Source organism: Micromys minutus (assembly GCF_963924665.1).
Source record: "Micromys minutus genome assembly, chromosome: 21".
Classification (NCBI taxonomy): domain Eukaryota; kingdom Metazoa; phylum Chordata; class Mammalia; order Rodentia; family Muridae; genus Micromys; species Micromys minutus.
Window position 1 is genome coordinate 34,003,205 of NC_137956.1, and position 16,828 is coordinate 34,020,032.

Here is a 16,828-nt window from a genome sequence, read left to right on the forward strand (position 1 = left end):
TTCTACTAACGTGGTGAATTACTGACATTTTAGAGGTTACTTGGCTGTATTGTGCTTCCCTTTCTTCATGCTCTTCATGTTTTATCATTGTTCATGAGTAAACCCTGTGGGTGTGAGGGGCTGTTAGTCTCAGGCTGTGGCTCTTGGCTTTTGCTTTCTGTATATGAAGCTTTGCTTGTTACAGTGCTGTATCTTTTGTGTATAGAGGATCTCAGTTGTGCGTTTTATTAACTACTGAGTCGTTTCACCTTGAGTTAAAATTGTGTCGTCATTCTGCCTCATGTGTTTTTCCTCTTTTGTTATTTGACATATTTCTGAACTTTGTTTTCACCCTGTCTTTATCAATCTCTCTAGACTAGCATATCTCAGGCTGGAGTGAATTTTTATAAAACGTTTATTATCTTTATGTGTATAGGTGTTTTGCCTGCATGTGTATCTGTGCACCTCATGTGTGCAGTGCCCACAGAGGCCAGATGAGGGCCTTTAGTCTCTGGGACTGTAATGGATTGCTGTGAAGTGCCTTGTGGGTGCTGGGAATCCACATAGATCCTTGACAGAGAAATCAGTACTCTTAACTGCCGAGCCAGTTCTCCAGCCCCTTAAGTGAGTTTAAACTGTATTATTGGGATTATTGATGTTTTCTTTGAATTCATTTTCTATCCAATCTCTCCATCTTCCTGTCTCCTCTACATCTTTCTCTAACCCCACCAGCCCCCGCCTTATGTTCCTTAGCATTTTCTGTCTTCAGCAGACAGAGCCTTCTGCATAGGCTTCCCCTTGGTGTACCTGGCACTTCGTGCAGGATGCATAAAACATGCTACTCAGATCTCATGTTTGACTTAAACATATTATCAGATCTGGGTCAGAAATGAGGAAGGAGCTTTGACAGATGAGCTGTGTGTGGCAGAGCTGTTGGTTTCTCTGTGTGCTGAGGGATCTGAGGTATCCAGATGACCTCCTTCATGCCACCGTTCAGGTACAGACCTGCAGTGCATGCTCAGTAAATGTGCCATTTAAGTTTCAGTTTGTCCTGTGTGAGCATTAGGGACATCTGGACTACACTAACAGTAAATAAGTCTAAGGGAAGTTTCTCGGCCACTGTTCAGTTCTTTGGCTCTTTGCCTGACTCTAACACTTGCTGATGGTTCCTCCCTCTCCCTTTTGTCTACAGTGCTCAGGGCTCAAGGTCACTGACTTGGTAGCACCAGTAATTAATTAGCATTGATAGTACTGTTCTTTTCTTTTTTCTTTTCTTTCTTTGTTATTACCTTACATCTTTTTCACAGTAGTTTGATTTTTCCACTGAAGGTAGTTAGTGGTTAAGGGTTTTCTTTAGGGCCTGGAGAGCTGGCTTTGCAGTTAAGAGCGCAGACCCATATGTAGCTCACACACAGCCTTCTTTCTGTAACTTCAGTGCAGGTAGTCTCCCTCCTTTTTGAATCAAAGTGTGGGCCAGCATTGGAGTAGGAGTGAGGTTTCTCTTTTGGTGCTTTTTAGAGAGGCACCAAATCCAGAAGACAGAGTGGCTCCAGGTGGTCCTGCAGCTGCCTCAGAAGGAGATCTAGATTTTGAGTGCCAGTTTCTCTGTGGGCTGTGAAGTGTAGCCTCCTGCTTCACAAGGCAGCTCACATGCCAGCTGTCCACAGAGCACACTTGTGCACCAGTGCATTCTCTCTGCCCTCTACAAGGACTTGTGACATGGAAGGCAATTACTTTGAAGACGTTTGGATGGTTAACTGTTTTTCCATTTTTTTTTCTAGGTCTCGATGCAGAACTTTACTATGTGAGAAATGACCTCATCAGTCACTATGCTCTGTCCTTTAACCTGCTAGTGCCCAGTGAGACAAACTTCCTGCACTTCACTTGGCATGCAAAGTCCAAGGTAAGAGCTACTGCCAGACAGGGCCACCCAGTCTTCAGAGACAAAGGCTGTCCCTGAGGATGGGCCTTCCAGTCCACAGAAGGGCATTGGGTGTTTTCATGTTTATATCTGACAGATAGTCCTGAGCCTGCTCTTAGGTGGATGATCAGTGTATCTCACAGGGCTGGGTCAGGGCTGGGTCCTTTGAGGCTTTTCCAGGGGGATCTGGATCCAGGGAAAGGAGAGTTGGGTCTGATGATGACCCTGCTGTTACAGAGAAGCTGTTTATGGCTGGAGAATGGGTGTGAGTGGCTGGGGAGAAGCATTGCTGAGCAGGATCTTCCAGACATACTTGGTGACTTGAACATAATTTTCCCATTCACAGAAGCAAGGTACAGCACACACAGCTTCCCACATGCACCCTTCTGAGCCCTAGTAACCATAGACACTGAAGCCAGGGCTTATCTACTTCCTGCTGTGTGTTTATTGGTGAATTCTTCACCTCTGACTGCCAAGGAACCTTACACCCACATTTCCCAGGTTTGCCAGATGATACCATTTGCAACATTTGCTCTCCTCCCTGCCTTTGAACCCTCGAGCTGTTTAAAAGTGCATTGAAAGCATCATGCCCCCTTGCTCGGAAATGTCTTAGCCTGCATTTTCTAAGGACACTGGTGTTGTGGACACAATCCAGGCACAGTTCTAACTCACATTACTCAGCTCATCAGGTACCCTCAGCATCTTTATGACGAAGGCTTCACTAGTAATTGATGTTTAGTTTGTGTCAATCTGAAGTTTTGTTGCCCTGTTTATGTGCTTCAGCCTCAAGTTGTTGATAGTGGGGAACCTGCTGTGGTAGCTGGCTTGGAAGGGTCATCTATGGTTATAAATGCTTGTGGGGAAACCCATACAAGTAATGATTCTGTTATCTTGTAGATCTCTCATCTCCTCTTCCTTCCCTTAAAACTCCCCCCCCCCCCGCCCCGTTCCCTCCTTTCCCCTCCCTTATTGAGGCAGGGTTTCACTCCATAGCTCTGGTTATATGTAACCCTGGCTGGCCCTGCCTCTCAAGTGCGGGGATTAAAGGTGTGCACCACTGCACCTGGACAGCAAGCAGCATGTACTTAACTACACATTTGGGCTTCTTCTCGATGACATTACACTCCCTGACTCTAGTTCTCAGGCCATAGTAGCTGGTGACTTTTAGCACAGCTGACTAATTGCAGTTTGTTTATTTATATGAGTAGGTAGTACTTAGATATGGTGTACATTCTGAAGGCCTGTAGGAGTAAGTGACAATGTAGTAGATGAGCCCTGGCTTCAGTGTCTATGGTTATTAGGGCTCAGAATGGTGCACGTGGGAAGTGGCATCACAGTAGCCATGCTGAGCAAGCCCATCTAGATCTCTGTCCTCTTCAGGCATTGTTGCCCGATTCTTGTCTCCTAAAGAAAGAGTGTATTCGTGTGCAGTGTGCACATGTACACCTAAGTGTTTCGTGCTTTTGTGTAGTACAGAGTTGTGAGCAATGTGTCCCGGTAAAGGGGAACTGATCCTTCGTTTTGCTTTGTGTGTGTGTGTGTGTGTGTGTTTTCCCCTTCAAATAACTGTATCATATTTTCTTGTGTAGTTGTGCTCTGGTCATTTCCTACAAGAGTAAACAGTGGACCCAGGTTTGGGAAGGACTTGCTTAAATGAGTCTGGAGGCTGAAGAAATGGGTGCTGGGGTCAGCTGACATGGCAGTCACCCAAGAAGGCAGGAGTAGTGTGTTGACTCAGAGACACAGTCAGACTTCAGAAGGAAGGCTGTCTCTCTCAGTTTCTAACACTCTGTCGGAATCTCTGGGCTGTTTGAGCTCTTGCCAGAAGATGAAATATTTGCTTCCGAGGATCTCCAGACTCCCCACTGTATCACTGCAACAGTGCAGATATTTTAACATCAGTTTTCCCACATCAAAGCTTTGGCTGGCAGAGTTCTCCAATGTTTACGTGACTGATCTTACCACAAGATTTCAGTTCCTTCAGTGGCTGGAGCTGTGTGTGTTTTTTCTTAACATGTATGTCACACATGCCTCACCGAGTGGTTAAGGATGTGTTAATTGTATTTTTAAGATGGGAGGAGAACTCTGGTATTGATTCTCTCTCACAAGAGTAGACTACTAGGCAGTCTTAACAGATAATTAGTTTCCTGTATGTTCCAGAACATTCCCCAGTGTTCAAGAAAAAACATGCAACTGTGTCTGTTAAGCGTCAGTAGATATGCTAGATAGCCAGAAGGCAGAGGCATAGTGGGGCGTGGCAGGAGACCCCACCACCCACTCTCCTTGGTCTCCGTCCAGGAGATTCTGCGGGGAGCTTGTCAGAGCTCCAGCAGCTGCCTGGGGGCCAGCCTGCTGTGTCCCAGTGGAGGGGAGTCCTGGCAGTTTCAGAGATTAAAAGGCCAGTGACTGTAGGCAAGTACACTCACTTTAGATGTGTTCCAGAGGAGATGGCTTTATCCATCATCTGCCTGTTCTCATAGACATGTGTTCCAAGGAAGGAAAAATACCAAACATGCTTATTTCTTAGCCTATTTAAATATTTATATTTTTCTCTAGTTACTTTTCTGAAGTATTTTGGCTCATTTATTTTCTGATAAACAACTGCTGCACAGAGTTTCTTTTTCTTTTTTTGGGGGGGGGTGGTGGGGTAGGCCGTGGTGTACTTTCTAAATAGATCTGTTTCTTCAAAGGTAATTGACAAATGGCATTCCTTACAAGTCGGTACACACCGAAGTAGAAAAAAAATTACTTCAATGATTGGCAGTTTCTTCTCTGACGCCAAAAACTACATTTAAAAACAGGTATCCCAAGGGCACCAGCGTGAGGAGAGAGCTGCCCCGTGATGCTTCCTGGCTCATTTGTCTGTCAGAAGGAAGTCTTAGGCAAAGGGCAGGCTTCCATGCTTCTTACTGTGGCTTCCTCTAAGCTGCTGCCGCTGTCCTTAGTCTTTGCCACCTCTGCCTGTGCTCCATTCCTTGGCTTGCTGCCTCCACGTGCACCACCATTTTCTCCCTTCTCCCTCTCCGTGGTTAGACTGAGATGACCCTGCTCTCCCTCTCCGTGGTTACACTGAGATGACCCTGCTCTCCTTCTCTGTGGTTAGACTGAGATGACCCTGCTCTCCCTCTCTGTGGTTAGACTGAGATGACCCTGCTCTCCTTCTCTGTGGTTAGACTGAGATGACCCTGCTCTCCCTCTCTGTGGTTAGACTGAGATGACCCTGCTCTCCCTCTCTGTGGTTAGACTGAGATGACCCTGCTCTCCCTCTCTGTGGTTAGACTGAGATGACCCTGCCACTACTCTTGCCGCTTGCCCTCAGTTCTGCTGTCAGAGCCCTCTGACTTCTTTGTTGTACCCAGTCTTTGCTCTCCTAGCTTTGGTCCCTGGGCAATGATTATAATAACTGAGACTTTGTAAAGGAGACTGAAAGGTTTAGGAGATGTTCAAGAGGGACACTGAGAGGCATTGTTGCACAGTAAGCAGCTTCTGGAAAAGCATTAATGCCACGGGCAGAGAAGCCCTCAAGCACAGCTCAGGCCCTAGTGTTAGGCACTGACGGCATGGCGGGGGCCCTGGAGAGAGGCATCCGAGCCCATGCAATAGAAATGTGGTCTGTGGTTCCCAGGCAGGGGGCAGGGGCTGGAGGGGAAGCTGGATGTGGCACCAAGTAACTCACTTCCCATGTGAGAGATCCTGGCTCCAGGGAGTCAGTTAGCTAGGAAGTACAGTGTCCCAGTGGGGTGCCTGTCTACCTGTGAGAGGAAGCTGCTACAGATACGTAGGAACCCACAGTATCTCTCAGTGGAGTGCTTATCTGTATCTATGAAAGGAGTTTGGCAATCGGGTAGACTCAACTCTATCTGGTAACCCTACAGCTTCAACATTTGCTATTCCAGATGGGTATGCTTAGTAGGTAGTTGGAGGGAAAGGAGATCGAGGGACAAGTTGAAAGTGTTGCCCTGTGAAGAGGGGGCAGGAGCTTTCCTTGGGCCTTGAGTGCAGAGGGTCGGTGTTCTGATAGATCTTCCTGATGCTGGGAAGGACAAACAAGATTCCTCTGTGCTAGCTGAGAGGAACAAGAGTTTTGCCTGGAAGTGAAGAAGTGGGGCAGGTGGCATGTGGGGCATCAGTGAGGACCATGGTTGAGGTTGAAGAGAGCAGCCATTGAGCACAGGACTGAGGGGTCATCATGTGTGTCATCTCCCCAGCAAGCTGAGCCAAGGGCCATGGGGCTGCAGGCGCTGCCACTCTAGTGTGAAGAAGAGGGAGTAAACCAGCTGGAGGTGTCAGAATGACCGTGTCAGTGATGTCCCTGCTGGGGCACAGGCTGTGGGAACATGAAACCAAGCATCCTGGCTGTGCTGGGAAGGAAGGAAGTAGTTTAATTGACCACTGCTTTCCCCCTCTACAAGCGCAGCCCTTGGCCCATAAACATGCCTCATAAATGTTGTCTGACTTAGAGTGGTGAACACAAAGAACTGCTTTTGTGGGACCAGAGGTGGGTGGTCAGAGGCAGTGCTGGGGTCTTGGATGGAACAGAAAGTATTTTTGCATCTGTTTTGGACATGGAGAAGTTGAGGGGTATGTCGGAATGAACACTGAATTTCAAAGTTAACAGAAAGGTGGGAGGAGACAGAATGAGCCGGCCTTCAAAACCTCTGTAGTCTTGTGTGACATGTGGATGGCTGAGACATACCACTGTGAGAAGTGAGCTTCAGAGTAGAGCAGCTGATGTCATGCAGGATGTCTAGAGAGGGCCTTAGAGCCTTACATGGACATGAGCAAGAAGAGGAGGAGCCTGAGGGGAAAGCCACGCTGAGGGAGAACATGAGGAAGGTGAAGGTATGAGAGGCTGTGCAGGTGAGGTTCCTCACGCTGGGAACAAAACAGACCACACTTGTGTTGACAGCTCAGGAGGGTTTGTGTGCAAATCTCTGGGGTTGGCAGAAGGCTGGTGACCACGAAGAAGGGCAGCTTAGCAGTGGGAGAGGATGTTGAGGCCACTGGGCCTGCAGCGAGCAGAGGGTCCCAAGCCAGGGTCACAGGCCTGTTGTGTCAGTCAGCATGTCGCACCTCATGTTGTGGTCCTCACTTTCTAAAAGCTGAAGCTAGGAAAAGTTGCTTTTTTGTGCAGGTCACGTGGCCTCCTGGTTCTAGATCCCACGGTGATCTCTCTCATGCACCCTCCCTCCTTAGCTTTCTGGTCCTGTGCAGAGATGACATGCCAGACCTTACAGTCAGTGTATCCTCTTGATGTTACAGTGCTGGAAAGCCCAAGGGTACCTGAGGGATAGCTCTCTAGCACCCCTTGGTGGCAGTCATAGCATTGTGATGAGCTAAGTAAGAGACTGAATGATTCCTCTCCAGGGTAACAGATTGTTGGTTTTAAGTCAAAGGGTGGTCCAGTTCCAGATACCAGATAGACAGCCTTCAGGTTGAATTTCTATCTGGTTGAAAACTCCTAATATTATTTCAGTTTTATTAATTTTATTATTTATTTTTGAGACAGTGTCTCACTTTGTAGCCCAAGTTGACTTCAAACTCACTATATAAACCACGCTGGCCTCAAACTCACAGAGATCCACCTACCTACTGCTCACTGTAGACTGCTAGGATTAAAGGCTCGCTCTTTGGAATCTTTGGTAGTGGATTTTTTTTTCACCTGTGACTAGCTTTCATACTGCTTAGTTAATGAACTTATTAATGAAGTCCTTTTCTGTTGTCACAGGTATAATGTTTTGTCTCTCTTCATTTTACAGGTTGAATATAAGTTGGGATTCCAAGTAGACAACTTTGTGGCTATGGGCATGCCCCAGGTCAATATTTCTGCTCAAGGGGAGGTCCCACGCACTTTATCAGGTAAGCCAGGAAAGACAGATTTAGTGTACTGCGATCAGCTGTCTCCATCCTATCACTACAAGGACAGTTCGCTGAGTGCTGGGCCCTCCCCATCAACCATTAATCAAGAGAATGCCTCGTAGACATGCCCGGCCAGTCAGATGGAGGCAGTTCTTTAGTTGTAGATTCCAATCTCAGGTGACTCCTTTGTGTCAAGTTGATAAAACTAAGCAGCACAGAAAAGCTCAGAGATTGTGGGTGGGGGGCAGGGGTTGGTGAGGTAGATGGGTTATTATTATCATTTGTTTTGTTTATTTATTTGTAAAGAAAACATGTGCTATAGCATGTTGTAGGCTTTTCCTGTCAGTTTTATTCACTGTTCTTACTGGCACAAATTCACTAGGCTTTAAGATAGAGGTGGGGGGCTGGTTACTTTTTGTGGGTCAGCAAGGGTTTCAGAAATGTCTAAATCTCTGGTCCACTACTCATAGATGGAAAAATATCTTTGAAATTTGTAGGAAAGGAATCTTAAAGTAAAAGATAAAATGTTCTTAAAATCTACTGCTTTGTCATTAACATTCCTAGATATGCCTTTAGAAGCTAATCCTGTTTAGAAGGGCGTGTTGTTTTTAGTTCATAGTCAAGAATGTGTTAGCTTTGTTTATAGGTTTATTATAATTTCCCCCAGCAACAATGTCTTTATTTCCTAGGGGTACTTCTGAGCGATTACTCTTTTGAATGATACAATTTTAAAATATGGTTACTAAATATACGTATGCATTTTCTACAGAGAGTACTTCCAAGCATGTCATACACCTGTCTGTTCATACTATGGGCGTCTTTGTTATTGGTGATGTGTTAGCGGTTATTGGTTATGGCATAGCTCTAAGCTCAGCAGGAACTCTCCTGGCACCCAGTTTAGTGTGGCTTTGGTTTTCCCACATTTTGTTAGCCAAACAACAGGAAAGGAATACGATGATGACATGCTTTATTCTACACTACCTTCTTGACATTAACATGCTTTACATGTAAGGAGAAATATATAAATGCATTTGGTACTACATAGTTTTTCCCTTTCTGGTGTAGTTTCATTACTGTTGCTGGTGAGACTGGTGAGGTCAGCAGAGTTTGCCTGATGATTCTGTGGCTTCAATATATTGGAAAGCAGAACATGTGACACAAACTGCTGTAGTCAGAACTCACAAGGAAGGCTTGGAAGTAGCTTCCCTTCATCTGCGCCCTGTGCTCTGCTTCAGCCCTCCTCTGGGTCTGCAGAGGAAACACGGATGTCCAGAGCAGTGTGAACGGGTCTCCGGAAGCTCCTGTCTGGTTTCTTATTTAGATGTGCTTGATTGTTTTATTTGAGCAGAAATGAGAAGAAATAAATAAAAGTGTTGTATGGTATTGACCCTGATTTTTTAGGACACTGAAGTATTTTCTCTTGTTTCTTTTCAACAGTGTTTCGGGTCGAGCTTTCCTGTACCGGTAAAGTAGACTCTGAAGTGATGATCCTGATGCAGCTCAACCTGACAGTAAATTCTTCAAAAAATTTTACAGTTTTAAACTTTAAACGAAGGAAAATGTGCTACAAAAGTAAGGAATTTATTTAACATAGTGTGTTTCATGTAGATAAGAGAACAATGGAAGACTGTGTTAACTGCTTAGAGATTGAATCATGACCAGGTCTTGATTATAGTTATGAGAAAAGCAAAGCACACTAGTTGATGAACCTCTGGGCGAGCACTGCAGAGCGTGTAGGCAGGATCCCACTCAGCCTCTGGCGCTCAGCTCCGCCGGAGTTCTGTGGGTGTTTCCATCAGGAGTCCAAGTGTTGCCGTGTGGTTGAAAGGTAAAGAAGGAAGACAAACCTCACAGGCACACAGAATGGCACAGAACTGAGCTGTTCGTCAGTGGGCCTGGGCTCTGCAGGAGCTTAGTGTTGGGGTCACTTGGGCCTGGGGTGAGCCATATCTCTGCTGTTTTCAGGACAGAGGGGATGCTATTTTATTTCTGTACAGATGAGGTTCTTGTCTATGAAATGTGCATGATGCTGTTTCAAAGAGGTTTTAAAGGGTAATGAAACCCCGTCCAGAATTAGAAAGTCACATGTGGACACTTAATAATTAGGAGTTTGAATTATATTTGCCTAGGAAATCACCATAGATAGTAGTGAGTTCTAGAACACTAAGGCTGAGTTTTGAAATTTTAAGATTTTAAGACGTAAATATTTTATGTGAGTACACTGTTGCTGTCTTCAAACACACCAGAAGAGGGCATGAGATCCCATTACAGATGGTTGTGAGCCACCATGTGGTTGCTGGGAGTTGAACTCAGAACCTCTAAAAGAGCAGTCAGTGCTCTTAACCACTGAGACATCTCTCCAGCTCCAATTTTAAGATTCTTAAAAGTTATCTAATCTCCATGTAGCCCAGAGATAAAAATGTCCTGAGTTTACAAATAGGTAAAGCTGTTTACTGTCTGAGGTAGAAACAGACTATAAATTCAGTGGATGCTTCCTGTGATCTGTACACTTTACATGCACTAAACCCGAGTCGTTGTACATCGACTTCAGGTGGTATGTTTTCAAAAAGTCTGAGTGACCTGGCGAAGGTCAGACAAAGTGGTGCAGCCGAGAGGCAAGTCTGTGCTCTCTGCTTCTTTGTGAAACTTTTTATACACCTTCTCCAGTGTAAGTTTAAAGCCAAAGGGGACTGTAGAGGCTTTAACTCCAACCTAATCTTTTTGTGATTGGCATGAGGACACTTGTACTTGAGAGTGGGAGGCCTCCCTCCTATGTTTGTATAACTATTTAGTGGGGATGGATGGAGGATGGGTGGAGGATGAATACTAGGGTTGGACATAGGCGTGCGAGGAGAGTTCTTTATCATTGTGCTATATCTAAAATGCTTATTTTAGAATTTTTATTTTGAGACAGGGTTTTGCCAAGTTACCAAAGTGATTTTGAACTCAATATGTGACTTAGTCAAGCCTTGAACTTGTGATCCTCCTGCCTCAGGCTCCAGGTGGCTGAGGATAATGTGTGCACCACTATGGCTGACTTGTGAAAACATCCCATTTTACATTAATGTTTGTCGCCATCTTAATGTGGTGGTCATATTTTGTCCACTTGAACTGTGTAGTCTTTGTTCATGACTCTTACTTTAGTGTTCTTCTGTTGTATTTATCTGGTTTCCTATGGCACTTACAAAACAGAACTAGCAAGCATACCCAAGCTGTGTGGGTGCTAAGGGCTGTCAATCCCTAGGAGAAGCTTCAGTATCATACGGGTGAGAATTACCGGGTCAGGACGTTTACTTCCTCTAGAACTCTAGAGCCTTTCCACTCAGCTGGTTGTGCCGTGAGTTTCCATGACAACAGTATAAGTTTGTGGGTTTCCCTACACTCTTGACCACAGAAGCCCATCTCATTGGGAATCTGTAAGCCACTGGCAGACTGTCCCTTGACCAGTGACTGCACTGCTGACAGGACAGTCGCTCTCATGGTCTTTTCAGAAGGTATGCTAGTGAGTAAGGATTGAGACAGAAAACAGCTTCTAAAGTACTTTGTTTCTCTTTTAATCCAGAACTTGAAGAAGTAAAAACGTCAGCCTTGGACAAAAACACTAGCAGAACTATTTGTAAGTGTCACTGAGTGTGTGAGAGCGTGGTTGTGGGAAGTCTGGTGCTGCCCGTGTCAGGGCACAGAGCACTCCCTCAGCTCTGTTTGAAAAACCTACTGTGCTTCTCCTTTTTGTTTCAGATGATCCTGTACACGCAGCTCCAACTACGTCCACGCGTGTGTTTTATATCAGTGTGGGGGTTTGCTGTGCAGTAATATTTCTTGTAGCAATAATATTAGCTGTTTTGCACCTTCATAGTATGAAACGGATTGAACTGGATGACAGGTACTGTACATGCTTTGGGAAACATGTTACTTGCATGTGCATGAGTGCCCCCACCCACTCACATCCATGCACACTGTGCAGGGGAGGAGGGAGAGTGCTGAAGCTTAAGCCAAAGAGGAAGTCAGATGCCTTGGTTATTACTACCTTTATGTTCTATTTCATCTTTCAAAGTCTGTGGAGTTATAACCTGGGGGGAAATAAAGATGAGATTGCTTTTCATGTTCGTTATCCTGATTTGCCTCCAGGTCCTATTGCCTTTTGGAAACTGCTCCTTTCTTCTACTTCCCCAACCCCCTCCCTCTACCCTTCCAGCTTTCTTCTCTCCTGACTTCCCACTTGAGTATCTGCTGCACTGTGAAGTTTCTTGGGTGATCCTAATGTGTAGCAGAGTAGAGACACTCTAGGGAGATAATTACACTAAGTGTTGGGATTATAAAGATTAATGATACTCTTCATGGTATCAAGGTTCTTTGATGTTAACCCATAATTATAGTATAGAATTGGTGATTGTGGTATGTATAATGTAGTGTGGGAGTGCCGAAGGTGCTGGGTGAGTCAGACACATTATAGCTAGACTGCAGTGAGGGGCAAAGATGGAATGGCAGATACGTGCTCATAACCCACAATCCTTAGCAACTAAAGGCATTCTCAACATTGACTTTGAACTTTGAACCCTTTCTACCCATCTTGCTGATCCTTAGCTGCGACTTGTCAGGTGACCTTATCCCTCCCTCTGCCCTTTCAGAGCTGTTGTTCATACTGGGGCCGCAGGACTTTCTGCTGATCCAGACCCATTATTTATACTCCAGATCCATCACCTAACACTGCACAGTACACCCATGATATCAGCATTCCCTTTATCAAAAGGTCTGGGAGCTGGTTGGATTCAGTAGCCTAGATACTTTTGGATTGGTACTTAAGACTGGTGTCCACTGTGCTCCTTCCCTTCCTTGAGTAGAGAAAGAGGAGAGGAGAGAGTGATGGGAAGATGGCAGAGTGCACACTGTGCACACAGACGCTCTAACCTGCTTTCTGTTGCCATGATAGAACACTGACCAAAACCACTGTGGAGGAGGAATGGGTTCGGCTCAGTTCACTCAGTCAGATCACAGTCTATCCCTAAGGGAAATCGAGGTAGGAACTGGAAGGCAGGAACCTGGAACAGGAACCATGGGGCATGGATGCCAACTGCCTTATTTCCTTATACACTGAAGGCCTGCCTGTTGCTTCCTTATACACTGAAGGTAGGGGTGAATCTCACAGGAGGCTGGCCCCTCTCACATCATCATTAACCAAAACATCTCATTTATATAACCACAGGCCCCTCAGATCTCATTCATATGACTCTAAGCTGTGTCAAGCTGACAGCTAGCTAACTGTGATAGTGGATGCTGTGTTTCAGCATGTTTAGTGTACAGTGTGATACTGGAGTGCATTGATTTTACAGAGGAAGAACTGGCAGTGGAGGGAATAGAGTGGTATAGACATTTTGTAAACAATTTTGAGAGATGACATAGGGAAGAGGTCACTGAAGAGCGGGAGAGTCAGAAGTCATACTTTGTGCTTTGTTTTTTTGAGGCAGGGTCTCACGTAGCCCAGGCTGGTCTTCAACTTTTGATCCTCTTGCTCCACGCCCTAACAGGCACATACTGTTATCTTGTACTCACAGATCTGCTCCGATGCCCATCGAGTTGAGTTTTCCCTGATTGCTGGTGTGTGTGTTAAGGCCACAGATTAACAGAGGACAAAGTTGTTCTGTAACTTGTAGATTCCAAGAAGCACATGTGTCTTCTTCCTTAGTAGTCAGCATTCACAAGCAAACTCTCTAGGTTTCTAGATATCAGTGACTGGAAAATCCGTCCCTTGAGTATGGGACGCTTGCTATTTGGTAGTATTTTCCGGGTTTTCTCTTACTAGCACCTCACTACCCTCACCATTAGGGTGGCAATGTGGGTTTTTTTTTTTTTTTTTTTTTTTCTTTTCTGTATTTGTTTTTACACTTACTGTTGTAACATACATAATAATATAAAGAGTCTTAGAATTTCCTTTTTCTTCTTCTTTGAGACAGTGTTTCTCTGTATCCCTGGCTGTCTTGGAATTTGCTCTGTAGATCAGGCTAGCCTTGAACTCAGAGATCAGCCTGCCTCTGGCTTCTGAGCAATGGCACAAAAGGCGTTCATGAAGAATGAGCAGAAGCAGAAAAGTTGGTTACCACACTAAACATTTCCTGTCTCATCAGCAGCCGATGTCAGAAGCAAGCGTTCTGCCTGGTTCATGTCTTTCCAGTCTGCAGGTGTGGCTTCTTTACATAGTTAACCCACCGTGCTTTGGGCTCGAGGCCCATTCAGGCTTACTGTGCCAGGCACGGGTGTAGGTGTTGGAGAGGGTAACGTCAACAAGCACTTAGCTGTCCCCATGGAGTTTGTGGTCTGCCTTGAGACATTCAGGAAGAAGTCCCAACTAGAACCTAGGGTGGGAAACTACACCGTGGTCAGTGCTGTATCCTCAGCAGCCAGAGCACCACCTGTCACATGATAGACACTTGATAAATATTTATTGAATGAATATACAAATAGATGACTCACTAGAAATAGAGAGTAAGAATTTAGTATTTTGAAGATCTTTGTTTAAATTCTTAGCTTATTCTAAATCTGGGTGCTTACTTGTTTATGAAAATCAAGTTTACTTAGACTAATAAGCTATTAAGTTAGTAAAGATACATTTTAATCTGTTTTCTACCTTCTGTGATGTGGGCTTTCATGGGTGTGAGGGGCAGGTCTCTGTTCTTGTTTTCTTATAGTAGTAAGTTTCTCTGCTGGTGTTTTGCCCATTTTTTACTTGTTTAGTTACCCAGAGTTTGTTATGGAGATGAAAATCTGACATAAAGGGCCAGAAAGCCGGACTGCTCCTGCTCTTAATCATTTTAGCTGACACGGAGCGCCACCTGCTGTCCAGTTGTCAAGGTTTATTCAGCCGTACACAATGTTACTTGCAGAGACTATTTGAGTTTTTACATACATCATAAAATTGAGTCTCATATCCTGTGAGGTGGGTTTTGTCACTCCACTTCTGTGGAGGAGTTTCCCATCTGTTCCCCCTTTGAGATGCAACCCTTCCCTCCTCTGCACTGAAGAATAGACTTCTAACAAATTTAATTTTTTAGTCACATCTTCGAGAAATACTCAGCAAAAAACATGTACCCTGTCAGTCCTTATCTTTCTAAGGTTGGAGACATAATACATAATATTCCTCGTGATAAAACAGTAGTAGTTTATAAGTGTGTGTCTGAGGGCCCAGCAGTATCCTCGGTGATGCACTTACACGTCTTCCATGTGACCCTTTTAGCAGTCCTGGTTGGAATAGCTTTATGCTTCCTTCTATCCCACAGTTTGAGGCTCCAGAAGGGAAGGATTGAGTGGTTTGCCTAAGCTACACAGCTGGTGATGTGGGCAGTTATGATTTACAGGTTTATGTTCTCCATGTGCTTATGACCAACTACATATGTAAACTCACAGAAATCACTATTTAATAACTTCCAGAACTCTGACCACACAATAGCCTGACAAATCTTTGTTACAGTCTCTGAATTGAAAGTCCCTTTAGCAAAGTTGCTGGGTAACAAAGCTGACTGCAAACTCACAGGAAGAAGTAATAATCTGAAATGTGAGCGTCTCCAGGGAAGGGATGCTGAGGGCACATTAAATGAACAGGCATTTCCCATGGAGGCTGTGCTGTGCAAAGTAGCTTGTGTATGCACATGCTCTCCGGATGTTTATTGGAGGACACCCCCGTCTCAGTGCTCTAGCTGTAATAGCAGGTAATTCTAAATTGTGTTAGTGCTGACAGGCTTCATAGAGCCTCCAGTGCTCACTTCGCGGATGCCTTAAATCTTTACATTTTTTAACGTGTGTTTGGGTTCTTGGAGTTGGCAAAATACAAATCCGCACGCAAGTGTCCAGATTATATAGCAGTTGGTCACCAGTTTCACTGACGTCACTGGGGTTTGAAACCATAGCGATAAGGTACAAAGATCAGTCAGTCACAAGGCTGTTCATAGGTAATAAACTTGGAGCCTCTGGTGGGTGACAGAGGTTCTGTCGGACTCTGGTTTTACTCTTTGTGCTGAATCTATATTTTACTCTCCACAGCTACAAAATTAAAAGAAATAGGCCAGTGAGATCGAAGTGTGCCCAAGGGTGACCTGAGACAATGTTTGGGAACTATTGATTTATAGCAATTATAAACACCTGACTGACAAGATTTGAGCCCACCACCTTCAGGGGCTCCTCTTACTTAGAAAGTATGGTGTAATGTGATGTTTCAAGTTCTAGAGATTTCTGAGAACCCTGAATTCTAAAAGTGGGGTACAGGTAGGTGAAGAGGGACGATGTGTATGATTAAACAGTGAGCCTGTGAGGACGCTGCTCCCCATGGCGTGAGCATGACCTCATCTGAAGTCCATTTGATTTTGGGCCATTGCTTAAAAAGCTTGTTTTTCTCCTTTTCTGAAAGCCAGTTCAACTGAACAGCTGGGGTCTTTTCTAGAGAGCTGAGCCATCACTCCCTGACTTACTCTGTGTGGTTCAGAGTCGCTCTCTGAGCACCTCTACCTACTCTTCCGAATAATTTTACTCTGCTGACATGCCCTCTGTCATGACGATCCTTAGGAATTCAGTATGGAAAGTTAATAGAGATGTATGCATTTATTGAATCGTTATCTCTATCAACTTTATAAAGCTACACGGATTTTATGTGTATGGAAAAGAAATTTCTCATTGAGGCTCACTTATCACGTATTTCTGTCTTAAAATTATTCACAGCATCAGCGCCAGCAGTAGTTCCCAGGGGCTGTCTCAGCCATCCACCCAGACGACCCAGTATCTGAGAGCTGACACACCCAACAACGCAGCTCCCATCACCAGTAAGAGTCAATTTAATTCTAAAGCTGTTTCTTTCGGCTGCATGCTCTCTGTCTGTGGTTAGAGTATTTGTGGAATTAATGTACAAGCATCTAAGTTGTATAAAAGTTGGTTTGATCTTCAATTTTTGTTTTTTTAGAACATTGAATTAAAAAAATAGGGGTATTTAAAGTAAAAATAATTGCTAGAGCTAGTTTTGTTTTGGGGGAGATTTCCATAGCTAATTTTATTAAATAAGCTAATAAATCCAAACAGAAGGTTTTCAGG

At 44.7% G+C, this 16,828-nt stretch overlaps 1 protein-coding gene across 2 annotated transcripts in view; it reads left to right on the plus strand.

The window, feature by feature from the left end:
* RYK (receptor like tyrosine kinase) overlaps positions 1–16,828 on the plus strand; it is a 68,130-nt gene that overhangs the window by 24,516 nt on the left and 26,786 nt on the right. For both annotated transcript variants that reach the window (XM_080934214.1, XM_080934215.1), the window contains exons 2-7: positions 1,761–1,882; positions 7,660–7,759; positions 9,197–9,331; positions 11,322–11,375; positions 11,498–11,642; positions 16,463–16,563. In XM_080934214.1, coding sequence (XP_080790340.1) covers positions 1,761–1,882; positions 7,660–7,759; positions 9,197–9,331; positions 11,322–11,375; positions 11,498–11,642; positions 16,463–16,563 — 657 coding nt within the window. The remainder of the gene's footprint in view (positions 1–1,760; positions 1,883–7,659; positions 7,760–9,196; positions 9,332–11,321; positions 11,376–11,497; positions 11,643–16,462; positions 16,564–16,828) is intronic.